Here is an 18586-nt window from a genome sequence, read left to right as displayed (position 1 = left end):
ATTTTATTTCCTCCGCAGCCCTTACCAATTTAGTACTTCCCTAGTTTATGCATTTGTTTATTGGTATCAATTACATATAAATTAACGGTGCCTGCTCCATCAAGCTGAATAAATGACTGCCTTTGCTAATTATTTGTGTGACCCCAGGTAAGTTACTTCAGGTGAGGTAACTAACTTCCTTTGGGGCGTTGCTATAAAATGCACTGGTATATTTGTATAAATGCCCAACCCACAGTAGGTGCTTAATACTGTGAGGTTGATTCTGAAAAGACACTGTAGAAAACGGGGGCAAGACCATAGCTGCCCCGCAGTACAAGACCTTTGTCCCCTATGAAAAAGAGGGCAAAGGCCGGACTTGGAGGGGCTAGGCAGAATGCAGCTGGGCGGGATTGGGCGAGGGTGGGGCGGGCTGGGACTAGGTAGGGTGCGGAGTGGTGGGGCTGGGCAGGGTGCGGCGAGGTGGGACTGGAACATGGTGGGGCTGGGACTGGGCTGGGAAGGACCGGCCTGGGGCGGGGCGGGGGCGGGGACCGGCAGGACTGGAGAGGGCCACGGGTGGGGCGGGCCTAGGCAGGCTGGGCTGGATTGGGGTGGAGCGGGGCTGGGCGGGGCTGGAGCTGGTCACCGGTGGGACGGGCCTGGGCGGGGTAGGGCGTGGTGGGGCTGGGCCTGGGCGGGGCTGGAGCGCGTCACCGGTAGGACGGGTCTGGGCGGGGTCGGGCGTGGCGGGGCGGGGCCGGAGCGGGGCTAGGGAGCGGCGGGAGTGGGGTTGGGCGGGGCTGGGCGGAGCCAGAGCGGGCTACCGGTGGGGCGGGCCTAGGCAGGGTAGGGCGTGGCGTGGCGTGGCTGAAGAGGGGGTCACCGGTGGGACGGGCCTGGGCGGGGCTAGAACGGGGCTGGGCGGGGCTAGAGCGGGCCACCGGTGGGGCGGGCCTAGGCAGGGTAGGGCGGGGCGGGGCTGGATTGGGCCACCGATGGGGCGGGCCTAGGTAGGGTAGGGCGTGGGGGGGGGGGGGGGGGGGGGGCCTAGGGCGGGGCTGGAGCAGGATTGAGGCGGGCTGGCCGGGCTGGGGGCGGAGCTGAGGGATCCCCGGGGCCTCGGGCCTCTCTGCGCACCTGAAGGGTAACCCCTACGCGGGCAGGGCCCACGCTGGAGACAGGGCCGCACCTGATGGTCAGGTTTTCCATGACCCCGGGGAAGCGCTGCAGCTCGTTCCGGAGCTCGTCGAAGGTGATGGCGCCGTTGTTGTCCTTGTCGGCCGACTCGAAGAGCGCCAGCGTCAGCTGGTCCAGCTTCTCGTCTGGCAGCGAGATGGCGCTCTCGCGCATGCACGATTGCAGCACGGTGCGCAGCTCATCCGCGTCGATGGAGCCGCTGCCTGTCCCAAGTGGGGATGAAGACGAGTGGGGGCCTGCCCGGGACCCCACTCTGTACCCGCAGACTCCCCTTCCCATACACAGCCATTGCATCGAGTGGCGAACGTTCCCTAATCGTCCACCTCCAGTTTTCTGCGAACCAACTCCCTTTCGGGGTATAGACCAGGCAATCAAAAAATACACAGTTATCACCCTCCTCTCAGAAACCTTCTATGGCTCCCTACTGCCCAGTTCAGGACAAATAAACTCCTCTTAGCCTCAGTGCATGTCTTTCTCGAGAATCTGCAGCCTCCTAAGTACTGAGCTTCCAAGACCATCTGCACAGAAGATGCACTTGCTTGCTTAATTTGTAAGGATTACTCTGCTTAGAGTATTAATTATCCGGAAGCAATTGTACGTGGGGTGGTGGTGAGGGAAAGTTCCCTGTTGCTCTCTCACTTGAAGCAGACCTTCCTCTTCCATGTTGTCCTGAGAGGCCACAGCTGGGCACTCAAGTCCAGCCACATGACTTTACATGAATATGGGTGACTGAGGGTGTGATGGGAAAAAGAAGCCAAATCTTTCCGCCGCGATGAGAATTACAGGCATATTTTTTTCTGTGTGTATTTCCATTCTTCATGAGCAGCGGGGCCTGTGATTAATGGGTTCTTGGCCTGTTGGGATGTAGACACACTTGAGGTAGCTTTGGATTTCTGCCCCTTGCTAACTGCTGGTGGGCTGTAAGTCCTTCGTAGTAGTGAAACTTACTTTGCTCATCTATAAAATGGGGATCATAATTCCTCCCTTTCAGAACTGGTTCAAGGATGATAGATCATTATATAGCACTTACTGCAGTATCTGGAAAAAAATAGTTGCATATAAATGGAAAGTCTTTACTGGTATTGTGATCGTCAGGAAGACCCAAAGCCAAAGTCTCAAATCACATGCCAGGGCAGAGTCTAAAGTACCCCTCTCCAGTCACACTCCTGTCCTCGGCTTTCCTAGTCAAGAGCCACCATGCAACAGGTTTCTAACCACATCTGGAGCTCCAGTCCCTCCCCTGTCCCCTTCACACCCCGTCATCCATCCAACTTTATTCTCTCCTTGGCTAATTTCAAATCTAGGGTCCTCTTTCATAATTATTCTCAGACACACGTTCTTCTTCCTTGTCCCGCTGTCCTTCTATTCCAATGACCTAAAAATATCCCATCTCTGAGGGAATCTAGCCACCTGCTCTCTCCCTTCCTGCACCAGGACAGCTAATAGGACACTCCCGAAGAAAAGCACCCAAGAGGGCAGGAAGCTTTATCCCCAGCCAGAGCAAGGCCTTCAACTTGCCCTGCAACCCTCTCCTGCTTCTCTAGTGTGGTCACTCTCCTGCTGTCTGCAAGGACCACTTCTCACCTCCATGGCCATCCAGTCCCTCGCTGGATCTCAGAGAAAGCAGAAGCCACCGGAAGGGAATGCCCTCTAGTTCCTGCCATAAAACTGCAAATCTCCTTTCACCTGCCCTGCCCTGCCTTCCTCCCCGCCACTGCCTGCTAGGAGAACGTGAGTGTGCCACTCCTCCCGTCACAAACCGACCTCTCCATCTGAGGTCATCGGTAAACCTCAGGAGCGAGCAAAGCTTGATGCTCAGAAAGCAGTCAGTGAGGACTGTCCCATGGAGACTGGGTGGGGTCTGAGGAAGATGTTCAGGAAGTGGGTATGGCCAACTGCCCACGTACTAGGGGAAGGGGGTCGATTTGGGGAATGGGTTCCAGGAATGAGGTCTGGCTAGATTGAGTCAGGTGCAGCGGGGAGCTAGAGAAATCCCATAGGCCAGAGGGCCCTGCCCAGCAGCAGGCCCGCACCTAGGTTGAGCTTTTCAGGATGCAAATCCAGCCCAGCGACTTCCCTGCTCAACACTCTTCAATGACTCCAACTGAGTACTGAGTACTGAGTACTGAGTACTGAGACTCCAACCCTTGGCCACCGAGGCCCGCACAGTCTGGCCTCCCCAACCATCCCAGTCTCACTGGGTGCATCTTTCTCACCGCAGTATCCCTTCCTCTGATGATTCCAGGCCTTCAGAGATGCTTGCTGCCATGGAGTTGCCAAAGGTTTAAGTGTATTTTTTTTTTCAAGTTTATTTATTTATTTTCGAGAGAGACAGAGAAGACAAGCAGGGGAGGGGCAGAGAGAGAGAGAGAAAGAGAGAGAGAGAGAGAGAGAGAGAGAGAATCCCAAGCAGGCGCCTCAGAGTTGCCAAAGATTTAAAAGCAGGATGTTCATGGGGGCGGCTCAGTCGGTTGAGCATCTGACGCTTGATTTTGGCTCAGGTCATGATCTCACAGTTTAAGGTTGAGTCCCCCATCTGTCTCTGCGCTGACAGCATGGAGCCTGCTCGGGATTCTCTCTCTTCCCCTCTCTCTCTCTGCCCCTTCCCTGCTGGTGCTCTCTCTCTCTCTCTCAAAAATAAATAAATAAATATTTAAAAAAAAAAGTGGCGGGAAGGGGGAGACAAATTGTCCAATTTGGTAATGGAGTTTGAGTAAACAATAACACATAGTGGCTGACACCTATAAAGGGTGTATCCTGTGCTGGGCACTGTTCTGAGTTTACACAAGTTAACTAATTTAATCCTATCAACCTCATGAGTATATACTGTTATTATAACCATTATTCTCATGTCATAGGTAAAAAAAACCCTGAAGCACACAGAAGTTAAGTATCTTGCCCAAGGCTCACCATAATAATTATTATTTTTTTAATGTTTATTTATGTTTGAGAGAGAGAGATCAGCGCGAGCAGGGGAGGGGCAGAGAGAGGGGGACAGAGGACTTGAAGCAGGCTCCGTGCCGACAGTAGAGAACCTGTTGTGGCATCTGAACCCACGAACCGTGAGATCATGACCTGAGCCGAGGTCGAATGCTTAACCGACTGAGCCACCCAGGCGCCCCCACCATGATTATTAATAAGTGATGGAGCTGATTTCTGAACTCAGGCAGCCTGACCTCCGAGTCAGAGATCTTAACTCCTAGACTCTACGGCATGGGACACAGGATCAATATATACATACAGTGGAATATGATGTGGCCACAGGAAGTAATGCTGTAACCACACTAAGTTACCACTTAGTAGCCAGGGTGGCTACAATTAGAAAAACAACAACAACAGCAACAACAACAACAGAAAGTAACGAGTGTGGGCAAGATGTGAACAAACTGGAGCCCTCGTGCATGGCTGGTGGGAACGTCATGCGTTACAACCTCTGTGGAAGACTACGGCGTTCCTCAAAAGACTAAAAATAGAACTACCATTTCATCCAGCAATTCTACTTCTGGGTCGATGCCCAAAAGGATGGAAAGCAGGGTCTCTGAAGACCTACACCCGTATTCATAAGAGCATCATTCGCAATAGTCGAGAGGTGGAAGAAACCCAAGGGTCCGCTGATGGATGTATAAACAAAACATGGGTCTATCCACACAATGCAATATTGTCCAGCCTTAAAAAAGAATTAAGTCCCGTCACATAGTACAACATGGGTGAACCTTGAAGACATTATGCCTAGTGACATAAGCCAGTCACAGAAGGACAAGTATTCTATGATTCCACTCATATGAAATACCCTAGAATAGTCAAATTCTTACAGACAGAAAATAAAAGTGGTTGCCAGGAGCTGGGGAGGGAGGAATAGAAGCTCGTGAGTGTTTAATGGGTATAGAGTTTGGGATGATGAAAAAGGTGTGAAGATGGGTGGCGGTAATGATCGTTCAACAAGGTGAATGCACTTAATGCTGTTGACCTGACATTTAAAAAATGGTGAAAGTGGGGGCTCCTGGGTGGCTCAGTCAGTTAAGCGTCAGACTTGGGCTCAGGTCATGATCTCACAGATCGTGGGTTCGAGCCCTGCGTTTGGGCTCTGTGCTGACAGCTGGGAGCCTGGAGCCTGCTTTGGATTCTGTGTCTCTCTCTCTGCCCCTCCCCCCTTGCACTCTGTCTCTCTCTCTCTCAAAAATAAATAAAAACATTTTTAAAATGGTGAAAGTGGTAAATTTAATGTTATGTATATTCTGCTACAGTAAAAATGATGTTACAAAGCAATACAAATGTTTATATTGTTTAGTAAGAAAAGGCAGTATGCATAGTATAATCCCATTTTTTAATTTAAAAATGTGTGTGTGTGTGTGTGTGTGTGTGTGAGTGTGAGTGTGAGTGTGTGACAGAGATCAACTAGAAAGCAGTAGAGAAAAATGTTATGGGTGATTTTTGCTTTCTTCTTAAAACCATTCTGTATCATCTAAAATGTTCACAGTGGACTTAACGTTCTTATTATAATATGGAAAAAGCAATGAAGCAATTTCTTTTTTCAAACATAGAAAAGAACAAAAGAAAGTTCTGGATTCTGGTGAGTTGAATCAAAGGCATTTGTCTCCTGGGCTAGAATGGCCCCTTCTCGCCACCTTCCACAAAAGGGAGGCAGAGATCAGACAGAGAGACGGGTCGGGGTCACGCCGAGGGAGACAGCCATCAGCCTGGCCTGGAGAAAACAATCCTGTTCTGCCCCAGAGACGCTGAGATGGGTCGGTTCCTTTTGTCCCCTCCCACTGAGGCCACCCCCGCCCCCAAGAGCCCTTACCGTCAACGTCGTACACCTGGAAGAGGAATTTGAGTTTGTCCATGGGGTTGCCGTGGATGAGCAGGGTCAGCGCCTCCAGCAGCTCCTGGAGCGTGATGGTGCCACTTCCATCGGAGTCAAACAGGGCGAAGAATCTCTCGGCAAAGAAGGACTGTGGCCAGAGAAGGGCGGGAAAAGGCACAGCGTGGACTCGGGGCCTGCGCTTTGAAGTCGCGCGGTGTGCGCGCGCGCATGCGCCCTGGGGTGGTGGGATTCCGGCAGGACTCCGTCGGGTGCGTGGGGTGTGATCGCAGGGTGTGATCTGTTTGCTTGGCCACACTAGGGGGCGGTGTCCATGGCCCATCCTGCCTGCCTAGAGCAAGTTCGGACTCCAGGTGGAAGAACTATTCAGATCCCTGCAGGGAGGATGGACTTGTGTCTGGGCCTCAGGCCCTCTGCCGGCACGGCAGCCTGGTCATTTGTACGGACTGTCTCCTACCTGCCATCGCCCCCATCAGCCTTGCAGTTCAGACCCCTCAACCTGCAAAAAGGGTCAGACAGAAGGTCCCCTGCAGGCTCCTCCCAGGTCCTGTCTCATCCCCTTGGGGTGAACACGAGGGATGAGTGAACCAGGACGGTCTTGGAGGATGGTGCTTGAACACCTGTGTCTCGCCTGTACTAACTGTTTAAGCTGCCGGTAGCCTACACTTCAGGCTTGTTCTTAAGCGCCAATTCACTCACTCTATTCATTCATTCATTCATTCATTCATTCATTCATTCGGCAGCCATGTCCCGCACAGCTCCTGCCTGCCGGGCCTGGTGATAGACACTCAACACAGAAATTAAGACACGCTGGGTCAGAGCCCCAGATATACCAAGCGCAGACGCTCCCCTCGGGGCGGGGGGAGGGGTTCGTAGGGTTCAGGTCTCACCTAAGGGGACCGTGAGGAGTTTACAAGCGCCAAGTGGGGGCCAAAGTCGGCTGTAGACAGTCAGCCCTGCCTTGGCTCTCCTCTTTCTTCCCTAGATCACTGGGTAAGACCTTAATCAGTCTCCACCATCTTGAATGGTCTTTATCTTAAGGTATTTTGCAGCCTCCTGTTGAGAGTGTAATGTTCTGCCAGGCAGGTCTTTTTTTTCCTTCCCCATGTTCCCTATATAGAAGGAGGCATGGCATTTAGAGCTCTTAGCAGCATCCCTGCTAGCAGCAAGTGAGGGGCCCTCTGGTCCAAACGGGGACATGTAGATGGTCCCTGGCCCGCCCCTATCAAGGACACAGGCCACCACCAGATGCCAGCCCACAAAACAGGTGGGGAGAGGTTGACATTTGCCGGCTCACTCCCCCTGTCTCTCTGTGGATGTCTCCCCAGTCTGCCCGGCATGCAGGCTGTTCCAGGGATGGGCAGAGACCCTATCAAATGGGAGAGGAACGGGGACAGTGTGGGAGTCTCACGGATACAAACCATTGAAAAACATTATTTCTTGGAAGGAGGCTTACGTACACGATAGCATCAACTCTGCCCGTGAGGCTGGTGGAAAATATGAGGCCAAAAATATTTCTTAAGATTTGGCAAGCTGCTGATACCCAACTTCACATGTTGTTTTGAAGACCTCAGGAGGCCATGGCTACCAAAGGGACGGCGGGCATCGGTAGCAGAGACAGAAACGTCTTCCAATCCTGCTTAGAGGTGGGGCCTAGAGCCCCGAGGACGCCCGGGGAGCGATCTTTCCCTCCTTGTGACGTACTGTGTCCCTGAGAGCTGGATGGCTCTTCCCTTATGAACGCGGGGCCCTACTTCTGGAGCGAACACTTGCCTCTTTCACATTCAAGGCTGTTTTGAATTCTTGCAGGTTGATCTCCCGGTCTTCTCCCGCAATGGTCTCAAACTGGTGTGTCACCCACTGAAGCCACTTGGCGTCCTCCTCGGCACTCATGGTGCTTGAGACAAAGGAGACAGGTTTATGGGCTTGGGGTGGCCAAGGGCTCCGGGTGGTTCCAGGCCCTGTGCCTTCTTCTAACGAGGGCCTCGGGCCTTCCATGGGCTGGATCAGTCTCCCCAGGACTGCTGAGTCCCTGTCTCTCCCTTCCATCTGGCATCAGCCAGCCTGGGCTCGTGTCTCCTTAGGTTTCGGAATGATAGGGTCCCAGTGAGATGGAGTCCAGATTGTGGGCATAAGGTCAGAGAGTGGCACACTCTGGGAATGCCATTAACATGGTGACAATCCTCCCCCACCTCACATTTGCACAGCTCTTTAGTGTTTTCCAAATACCTCCCACCCACCACTTCATTTGGTCTCTTTCACCCTCTGGTGGGTCACGACATTTTATAAGGAGGAAATAGATTCCGAGCAGTTGAGTACTTTAGCAAAATTTATTCAGCCAGAGAGAGAGAGAGAGAGAGAGAGAGAGAGAGAGGGAAAGTGAGCACTCAAATCCAAGGCTGGCATGTTTTCCATCATGCCCCAGAGCCCCCACCCTTTGCTTGAATATTTCTAGTACACGCCATGCCAGGACTCAGGCCTCGGGTCTTTCTTGACTCTCTGGGTCCAGGGCATATTCTATGATGTTCCAAGGGTATCAGTGGGCAGACACCCTCCCAGATGACCTAGCTATACAATGACCTGAACAGAGGTTAGTGATAAATGAGGACACCACTTTCTGTGGCATCAGAATCCGACAAACCAGAATTGAGACTGTGACTGACGATATATAACATCCTGTTGCTATCAACTTCCCTCTGAGAGAATGGCTTTGTCTGTATCCCATGAGTTCAATATAACCTTAAATGATTTAGCTACAATTGATTCTCATTATTTGCAGATTCCGTATTTGTGAATTCGCCTATCTGTTACACTTTACCTGTGGCCCCTAAATCAATGCTTGTGGCATTTTTGCAGACATTGTGGACTTGAGCAGAACAGTGATAAACTTGAGCTGCCCAATGTACACGTTCCCAGCTGGGGTTGAACAAAGTGATGCTCTGCCTTCTTGTTTTCAGCTCTCATATTATGAACAAGTGTCCTTCTCATGATCTACTGAGTGCTGCAAGAGTTGAATTTTTGTGCTTTTTGTTGGTGATCTTGCATTGTGTGGTGTTTTTTTGTTTTTGTTTTTGTTTTTGTTTTTGTTTTTTTGAGAGAGAGAGAGGTCTCAAGTGAGCAAGGGCGGAGAGAGACAGAGACAGACAGAGAGAGAGAAGTGGGGCTCACCCAACGTGGGGATTGTGCTCACCAGAATCAGGGTTCGTGCTCACCTGAAGTGTGGGCTCAAGTTCACCCAATGCCAGACTTGAACTCACAAACCGTGAGATCATGACCTGAGCCGAAGTCAGATGCTTAACTCGCTAAGCCACCCAGGTGCCCCATTTTTTTCATTCTTAAAAAAAATTGGGGGGACACGTGGGTGGCTCAGTCGGTTGAGCATCCGACTTTAGCTCAGGTCATGATCTCCCAGTTTGTGAGTTCAAGCCCCGTGTCAGGCTTTGTGCTGACCACTCAGAGCCTGGAGCCTGCTTTGGATTCTGTGTCTCATTCTCTCTCTGCCCCTCACCCACTTGTGCTCTATCTCTCAAAAATAAATAAATGTAGAAAAAAATTAAAAAAACTTTTTTTTTCGGATGCCTGGGTGGCTCAGCCGATTAAGTGTCTGACTTTGGCTCAAGTAATGATCTCAAGGTTCATGGGTTCGAGCCCTGCATCGGGCTCTGGGCTGACAGCTCAGAACCTGGAACCTGCTTCGGATTCTGTGTCTCCCTCTGTCTCTCTGCCCCTCCCCTATTCATGCTCTCCCTCTCTCTCAAAAATAAATAAATAAAAATTAAAAATAATAATAATAAAAAAAAATTTTTAGGGGCGCCTGGACGGCTCAGTCAGTTAAGTGTCTGACTTCGGCTCAGGTTATGATCTCACGGTTTGTGGGTTCGAGCCCAGAGTGGGGCTCTGTGCTGACAGCTTGGAGCCTGAAGCCTGCTTCAGATTCTGTGTCTCCCTTTCTCTGTCTCTGCCCCTACTCTGCTTGTGCATGCGCACTCTCTCTCTCAAAAATAAATGAACATAAAAAAATTCTTAATTTTTTTTTTCTTACAGGGGACACACAATGTTACATTAGTTTTCAGGTGTATAATGTATCTCTACATGCTATGCTGTGCTCACAGCCAGTGTTAACTACCATCTGTCACCATGTAACATGATTACAATGTCATTGAATACATTCCCTGTGTTGCACCAGGGATTTTGCTCTTTAAAATGGCACCAAGAGTGATGCTGAAATGCTGGCTAGCACTCCTCAGCTCAAAAAGGCTGTGATATGCCTTATAGAAAAAATATGTGTATTGGGTAAGCTTTGTTCAGACATGAGTTTTAGCACTGTGGACTGTGAGTTCTACGTTAACAAATCAACAACTTATATTCTTTTTTTTTTTTTTTTTTTTTTTTACATTTTATTTATTTTTGAGAGAGAGTGAGCACAAATGGGGGAGGGGCAGCGCGAAAGGAAGACACAGAATCTGAAGCAGGCTTCTGGCTCTGAGCTGTCAGCACTGAGCTGGACGTGGGGCTCAAACTCACAAACCATGAGATCATGACCTGAGCCGAAGTTGGATGCTTAACCGACTGAGCCACTCAGGCGCCCCTCAACAACTTTCTTTTTTTTTTTTTTAATTTTTGTTTAATGTTTATTTATTTCTGAGACAGAGAGAGACAGAGCATGAGTGAGGGAGGGGCAGAGAGAGAGGGAGACACAGAATCAGAAGCAGGCTCCAGGCTCTGAGCTGTCAGCACAGGGCCTGACGCAGGGCTCGAACTCACAAACCATGAGATCACGTCCTGAGCTGAAGTCAGTCTCTCAACCAACTGAGCCACCCAGGCACCCCAACAACTTACATTCTTAAAGGAGGCTTTAACCACAAGCACACATAAAACAGGGTTATATATTGAGGGGTGCCTGGCTGGCTCAGTTGGTAGAGTGTATGACTTTTTTTTTTCTAAGTTTTATTTATTTATTTTTTGAGAGAGAGAGAGGGAGTAGGGGAGGGGCAGAGAGAGAGGGGGGCAGAGGATCTGAAGCAGACTCCAGGCTCTGAGCTGTCAGCACAGAGCCTGACACGGGGCTTGAACTCACGAATCATGTCCCATGTGGGGCTCGAACTCACGAACCATGAGATCATGACCTGAGCCAAAGTCAGACACTTAACCGACTGAGCTACCCAGGCACCCTGGAGTGTGTGACTCTTGATCTGGGGGTCATGAGTTTGAGCTCCACATTGGGTGTAGAGATTATAAATGAGTAAACTTAAAAAAAAAAACAAACAAACCCAAGGCTATACGTTGATTTTTTGACAAAAACGTTGCACCCAGATGTTAGCAAGGACTTAACCCTGTATTTTCCCTAGGAGCAATGGCTCAGAATTCCCTAATTCATTGTTTTCAATGACTTTATAGGACACAACTGCCATGAATAATGAGAATCAACTGTATTTATATATTAAATTTAAAAATAAACAAGCTAACTTTCACTTAAGGAACTGGGAAAAAAAAATACACACACACAATAAATAGAAGGATTGACTATTAAGTAGAAAGTCTGAAATTCAGGAACTAGAAAACTGAATAAAGTCAAAATAATAAATTTATTTTGATTTGGGCAATGATTTCACAGATGTATCCATATGCTAAAAGCTCATCAAACTGTTCGCTTTAACTATGCAGTTTGTTTTTTGTCAATTATGCTTCAACTCAGTGAAAAAAGAAGTTGGGTCTTGGAAAAGTCTGAATAGAAAAACATGATTAAAGAAAAAAAAGTGAAAGAAGTACATTAATATTGAGAAAGGCAATAAAAATGGAGGCGCTACAGAAATGGAAGAGTATTGTGTGTAGATTTTTGGTGAACTCAGGGAAATGAATCGATTTCAAGAGGAAGTAACAACCTGAACAGACCAAAAATCATTTAAGAAAGGAGAAAGGCAGTGAAATGTTAACCCTTTACAATAATATCAGGCCCAGCTTGTTGTTACAGCTGAGTCCTAGCCAATCTTCAAAGAATAAGTCCAATGCCAAATCATCTCAGACGGTAAAAAATAATGGTAAGACTCCCAATTTACTTTACAAAGCCAGCCTTACCCAATCCCGATGAAGATAGCATACAAAAAAGCAAGCAAGCAAGCAAGCAAGCAAGCAAGATAGATGGATAGAAAATTCTAGACGAATGTAACTTGTAGAGATGCAAAACTCCAACTAAAATACAACCAAGCTAAACCCTGGGGTTTACTTAAAAAATAATAGGGGCGCCTGGGTGGCTCAGTCCGTTGAGCATCCAACTTCAGCTCAGGTCATGACCTCACAGTTCGTAGGTTTGGGCCCCATTTCGGGCTCTGTGCTGACGGCTCAGAGCCTGGAGCCTGATTCAGTTTCTATATCTTCCTCTCTCTCTCTGACCCTCCCCTTCTCACACTCTGTCAATCTCTCTCTCAAAAAAATAAATAAACATTAAAAAAAATAAAAAAAAAAATAATCCACCTTTATCACGAAGGACTTTTCCCAGAAATACAAGGATAGTTCACTGTTAAGTAATCTATGAAGTGCCCTCTGCTGGCCAGTAGTGCAGTATGGGAGGAGTAGTGATTCCCAAACTGTGATACATGCCTGTCAGAAACAGGGAGGGCTTTGCTAAGATGCCCATTCTGACTCACCAACTTCGGCGCAGAGGGGCTGGGAATCCGCACGTGTAACCAAGCACCCTGGAAGTTTGCGACCCACAGTGAGGGGTCTAGGCTCACACCTGGAGAACTGCTGCCCTGAAGGTTAAAGCCCCACTTACTTCACCTCTCGGGACCTAGAGGAAGGCATTCCACAAAGCAGAGAGAATTCTGGAAAACAGGCTGCATTGCATGCAGGTGCTAACCCAGGGAGGGTGGGGATGGGTTTCTGATGTTCACCACCCCCTTCTCAGAAATATGAGTGTTTCGGGCCTGCAGAATGAGAAGAAATTCTGGGAGGCTGGTGGAGAAGAGGCTGGGACAGCTGGCAGGAAGGAAGGAGGGAGGGCATGGGGGAGAAAAGAAGGAGACAGAAGTCCTCGACAACGAGCGAGGAATCCAGATTTCATAGCTCCAGGGGAACAGTATGCTCACCAGAGGCCAGAATTTTCCTCAGGAGACCAGGATTCTGGGTCCGGGCTTGCTTGGCCCTAACTGAATAATAACTGGCCCCATGCACTCTAGTTTCCTCATCTGTAAAATGTGACAAGCATTCTTCCAACAAGAGCTGCCGCGGGGATCACACGAGGTGCCATTTGGGAAAGTGCAACTGGCAAACACTGTACAAGTGCCAGATATCGTCGTTAGTCTGACGATGTCGATGCCCGATTTTACAGATGTGAAAACAGGCCCAGAGAGGTCTGGTGACTTGCCCAAGATTGCACAGCTTGCTAGTGACCAGGCAAGACCAGGCTTGGGTCTCCTCACTTCTGTCCCGGGCAGATGATCATCCTTTGTAGCTCACCCCATCTCCAAAGGCAAAAGAACCCTTGCCTTTCCCTTATCGCTGGCATGGAAAGCTAGACAAATGAGCCACTTACCCTCTGCAACTTTCAAGGTCTGGTTGGGCTGGGTCTCCCGGTGTGCTCATCCTTTCTCCTGTTTTCTAGACCACAGAGAGGCTGTGGTCTGTACGGCAGCCTGCGTCGAGGAACCCACAGTTCACTTCTCTCCAGCTCCTCCTCTTCCTGAGTCTTCTAAAGCCCTGCTCACACCCACAGCCCCTCGGTCACCCACGTGTTGGTCACTGGCCAACTTGCTCCTGAGAAATTCCAACAAGGAGCCTATTGCGAGAGTGGGGCAAGGATTTATCTGGAAAGATGTTGGCTGTCTTCCATCTGGCCCGATATCTTGCATTTCCCCTCCCTCAAGGAGATCAGTAGGTAGGAGATCTAGAAATGCACCATGCAATAATGATAATAATAATAATAATAAATCACCAATAAGTCCGAGTAGACTCTGCTCAGCACCTAATGAGCCAACTGAGACTTCATTGATCCCAATAGCATTGATTACCAACAGAAATGTTGAAGTACTCACTCTGAGCCATACAGTGTGCTAAGGACTGTATACACAGCGTTCAGGTAAATATATAACACAGTGCTGTCTGGTGGGCATTATCATCATTAAGCCACTGAAGAGGAAAGTGGGGCTCTGAGATGTGAAATAACATGTCCAGATGGCGTGGCAGGCAGGCATTCAACCATGGTAGGCTAACTCCAGAGACTGTGTTTTTATTTTAATGTTTATTTATTTTTGAGGGAGGGGAGGGGGAGAGGGGCAGAGAGACAGAGACACAGAATCCGAACCAGGCTCCAGGCTCTGAGCCGAGGTCAGAAGCTGAACCTTCTGAGCCCCCCAGGCGCCCGTGGAGACTGTATTTAACTACCCAGGGAGCAAAGCTCAGTCCCAAAGTACTGAGTAAAAACATATTGAAACAGTCCTGTGAAGAGGTTGCCAGTTCAAGGGACCTGGGGAGGGAGGGAGGTCTGTGAGCTCTATTTGCTAAAAACCTAAGAGAGATTATACAAACACAAAGCCATGCTGCAACTAAAATTTGAAGTGCTTTTTACTTTTTGTCCTGCCTGGCAAGAGATCAGCTGAGGCTGAACATCTGTGGCAGATTAGGACCCCCGACTGGTGATTTTAGAGGTCTCTGGTTAATTTCCAAAATGAGGGCAATAATAATTGTTGAGTTTATTTATTGTGAGAGACAGAGAGCAGGAGAGGGGCAGAGAGAGAAAGGGGAGGGAGAATCCCCATCAGGCTCCGCGTTGGCAGTGGCCGCTCGGCTAGAACTCACGAACTAGGAGATCATGAGGGGGAAATCAAGAGGCGGACACTTAACCAACTGAGCCACCTAGGTGCCCCAGGGAACGTGTAGTTTACGTTAAATCTCCTTACAGCTTGCAGCCCATTGATACACACCTGAAACATACAGAACGTGACCTTCCTCCAAGAACTCATGGCTGCCTTAGTGCCTTAATATTTATGTTTGATATTATTAAAGACTAAAAGTAACTTTAGTTACTTAACAGCAGCTAGCTTCTCAAGATCCTGAAAGCCCTGCTTCCAAATTCCTTAGAGACTTATGCTCTCTCTAACCCCCCCCCCCCCCCCCCAATTAAAAAGTATATAATCAGTCACTCCTCACAATCCCAGCACGGCTCCTTCTGCCCACGGGTCCTGTCCCTGTGCCATAATAAAATCACCTTTTTGCAGCAAAAACATCTCAAGAATTCTTTCTTAGCCATTCTTTCATGAACCCCAAACTCCCAAATTTCATAATTTCATCGCCATGATCTTGGTTTAGGCTTCATGTGCTTTCCTTCGACTCAGGATCAGAAAGACCTTCAAGGTCGTAGAGCTTAACCAACCTTTTTTTAGCTTAAGTCTCTCTTCTGTCCTTCCCCAACCACACTTGGTGGTCGCCAGCCCTGACTTTGCACACCCCCAGTCACAGGGGGATCACTTGCTTGGGAAGTAGCAAATGGGGGGCTATTTTGAGCATTCAAATAGTGTTCCTCTGTTCTAGAGTGAAGAGAGAAATAGAAACTTCCATTAAGTGACTTTAGAAACTATGTGTAGGAAATGGAAAATTCTTTTGAAGAAATAGGCAAAGCAGTTAGTATGAATTATGCTTTCAGGTGGTAACCAGTTAAGGAAGAAAAGGAGGACTAAGAAGAGGTGAGACAGAGCTGCCCCTGTCCTGGCGTCACTGTGATTACCCGTGTATGATTCTCTGTCTACTCTCACTGCACTGTGAGCTCCTAAAGGCAAGGACTCTGGCTCATTAATTTTGAATTTGTTTAATGTTTATTTATTTGTGAGACAAAGACAGAGCATGAACGGGGGAGGGACCAAGAGAGAAGGAGACACAGAATCCAAAGCAGGCTCTGGGCTCTGAGCTGTCAGCACGGAGCCTGACACGGGGCTCGAACCCACAAACCGTGAGATCATGACCTGAGCTGAAGTCAGATGCTTAACCGACTGGGTCACCCAGGCGCCCCTTTGGCTCATTAATTTTGAATCCCAGGAAACTAGCACAGTGCCCAACACATGGTGGGCACTCCATGTGTATTTGTGGAATGAATAAACCTGCCTCAATTTGACAAGTATTTATGAAATACCATGTGCCATGCACCATCTGGGTCTACAGAGATGAGTAAAAGAATCCAGCACAGTAAAGGCAGATACAGAAGTGCCAAGAAGAGAGTATCAGGAGGACTCCCCAGTGGAAGTGACTGACCTGAGATGGGTTTTAGAGTATGAATAGGAGTTTGCCAGCTGGAGAACAAAAAGGACATTCTGAGCGGCTGGAAGATCGAACACAGAGGCACGAAGACGGAAATGCATACTGTGTTCAGGAAGCTAGGAGCAGTGCAGGTATAACTAAACAGCGACATGGGGAAGGACGAGCCTGAAAACAGACCCAGAGCCAGGAGCAGGAGTCAGATCATGAAGGGTCTTGTGCGAGGCAAGCTAAAGAGCTAGGACCCTACCCTGGGATGTGGGGTGCCAGTAAAAAATATAACGCAATGGAGCAATGTGATCCGATACTTGCCAACGTTCTGGCACATAAAAGTCTAATTTATATCCTAGTATCTGGGCAAAATGCAGATTTTTAAAGGGATGATAATAAACATTGTGAAATGTATTTTTAAACATGCCTTCCTTTTCACAAACATTTGGGGAGGATAGACTTTTTTCCCTGGTTACGTTTTTGCATGATCACAAAAATGATAAACATTAATTATAGAAAAAAAATACATAAAAGCACGCGCACACACACAGATTTAAAAAAAAATCACTGTAAACCCACCCACCCAGGTGAAGTCTCTGCTACAATGAAGGGTTCCTTTCTAGTCACATTCAGAAGATAGCCCAACATGGGATTCAGAGTGGAATAGTTTCTGAGGAACCCATTTGTAGGAGCTGGTTTGCCTTTTGAAAGGTGAAATGGAATGGGATGGCTTAGGACATGGGGTTTTACCCCATGGGGTGTTACAATGGAGTTGGGAGGCCATTAAGGAGGTGGGCCTGCACACTTCACCGGGTAGACCGTGAACTTCTGAACCGGGCCAAACCACAAATATTCTAAGGATCCAGCCTGAACACCTGCAACTTGCTACACAAAGAGACTTTGCTTCGCGATAGCCCTAGCAACCAATTAGATTCAGCCAACACTGGTTTTCTGCCACCAACAGAAATTCTTTGTAAACAATTTATACAAGCATTCCCTTTTGTCTTTAAAACCCCTTGACTTGTGTTCCCTGGGAGGGCAACCTTTGGGTCACTGCCTACCTCTGTTTCCCTGAATTGCAATTCTGAGAGCACAAATATATGCTTTTGTTTTATTTTATTATTTATTTTAGAGAGTTGGCTCAAATATTTTGTTTGGCATTTTATTTTAGCGCAGCCTCTTTTCTGAGCCGACAACCTTGTGGGAAAGGCTTGGGTGGCACCTGGGAAGAGGAGGAGGAAAGCATGGGTCTGTTCTACCCTTGACCTCTGGTCTGAGCTCTCGGAAAGCAGAGATGCTCTTCCTGCTTTTGCAGGGAATGCAGGTGGCCCCGGTACGGTGTGGGCTCAGGGAGTCTTGAAGTTTCAGAGGACATCAGTGGCTGAGCAGTGGAGGAGATGTCCTCAAATGGCTGGCTGGTGGTGGACAGCTCCGGGAGCACCAGGGTGGCAGGGATTTGAGCAGGCTGGCTTGTGAGCACCAGCGACAGCAAAGGCCCATGGGAGAAACCCCCGGGGGAAGTTGGAAGCGGAGTAGGGAGGCCAAGATCCACAGTGAGAAAAAGGTGGGCATGAAAGCTAATGTGACTTCCTTCACACACGCAAGCTGGGGTCAGCAAAGTAAGAAGATACAACTTGGGGCTTCTGGTTAAGGTGGCCCGAAGTCTGCCCCTTGAGGACCCCTCATCTATACCACACACAAAGCAATGACTGATAAAATACTTTAAAAAACGTAAAAGACCAGCTGCTCTCAAAAATAGGATAAATATCTCTGTCGGCCAGAGATGAAACAGAAACACGCAATGGCTGTAAAATGGAATCTCTCGTCTCGCTCGCCTCTGGGAGCAGAGGCTTCTAAGAACTCTGCTCCTGGGGTAGGATGCGAGTCTCCCGACTGATGGATCAGGGCTGAAAACAGCTGTGAACAACCATTGCCGGGGATTCACTTATTTTGTACTTGGGAGAAAAAGAGGAGTTGACATTGTCTCCTCACCCAGACCTGGACAGGCCAATGCCTGTTTGGTGACTGCACTCCCAGTGCCCTCAGATCTCCATGGATGGGAGCCCTGGGCCACCAAGGTAAAACCAGTATTGAATTGGGGAGGAGGGGTAGGCAGAAAGCTGGATGGAAGCAACAGTGAAACGTCTAGAGGAAGACTGAGCATGAACACACACACACACACACACACACACACACATACACACCCCATTCAAGATGAGCCAACAAGCTAGGATTCCAAAAGTCCCCAAAAGAATGGATGCTAAGAAGACAGCCAATCAAACCAATAACAGGGAGAATTCATTCTGTAAGTTGTGAAAATCATAGACTTTAAGCCTATGTAGATTCCTTGAAAAG

At 48.7% G+C, this 18586-nt stretch overlaps 1 protein-coding gene across 1 annotated transcript in view; it reads right to left on the bottom strand.

The window, feature by feature from the left end:
* The window catches only part of NOX5 (NADPH oxidase 5), a 35647-nt gene extending 21424 nt beyond the window's left edge, over positions 1 to 14223 (bottom strand). Inside the window, exons 1-4 of the mRNA XM_049613813.1 lie at positions 13530 to 14223; positions 7772 to 7895; positions 5978 to 6128; positions 1169 to 1379 (exon numbers count right to left, since the gene is read on the bottom strand). Of these exons, the coding sequence (XP_049469770.1) occupies positions 1169 to 1379; positions 5978 to 6128; positions 7772 to 7895; positions 13530 to 13579 (536 nt within the window). The 5' untranslated portion in view covers positions 13580 to 14223. The remainder of the gene's footprint in view (positions 1 to 1168; positions 1380 to 5977; positions 6129 to 7771; positions 7896 to 13529) is intronic.
* Positions 14224 to 18586: the final 4363 nt, after the last annotated feature.

The sequence above is a fragment of the Panthera uncia genome, assembly GCF_023721935.1.
Source record: "Panthera uncia isolate 11264 chromosome B3 unlocalized genomic scaffold, Puncia_PCG_1.0 HiC_scaffold_1, whole genome shotgun sequence".
Lineage (NCBI taxonomy): Eukaryota > Metazoa > Chordata > Mammalia > Carnivora > Felidae > Panthera > Panthera uncia.
This window is presented reverse-complemented; position numbering and strand designations above follow the sequence as displayed.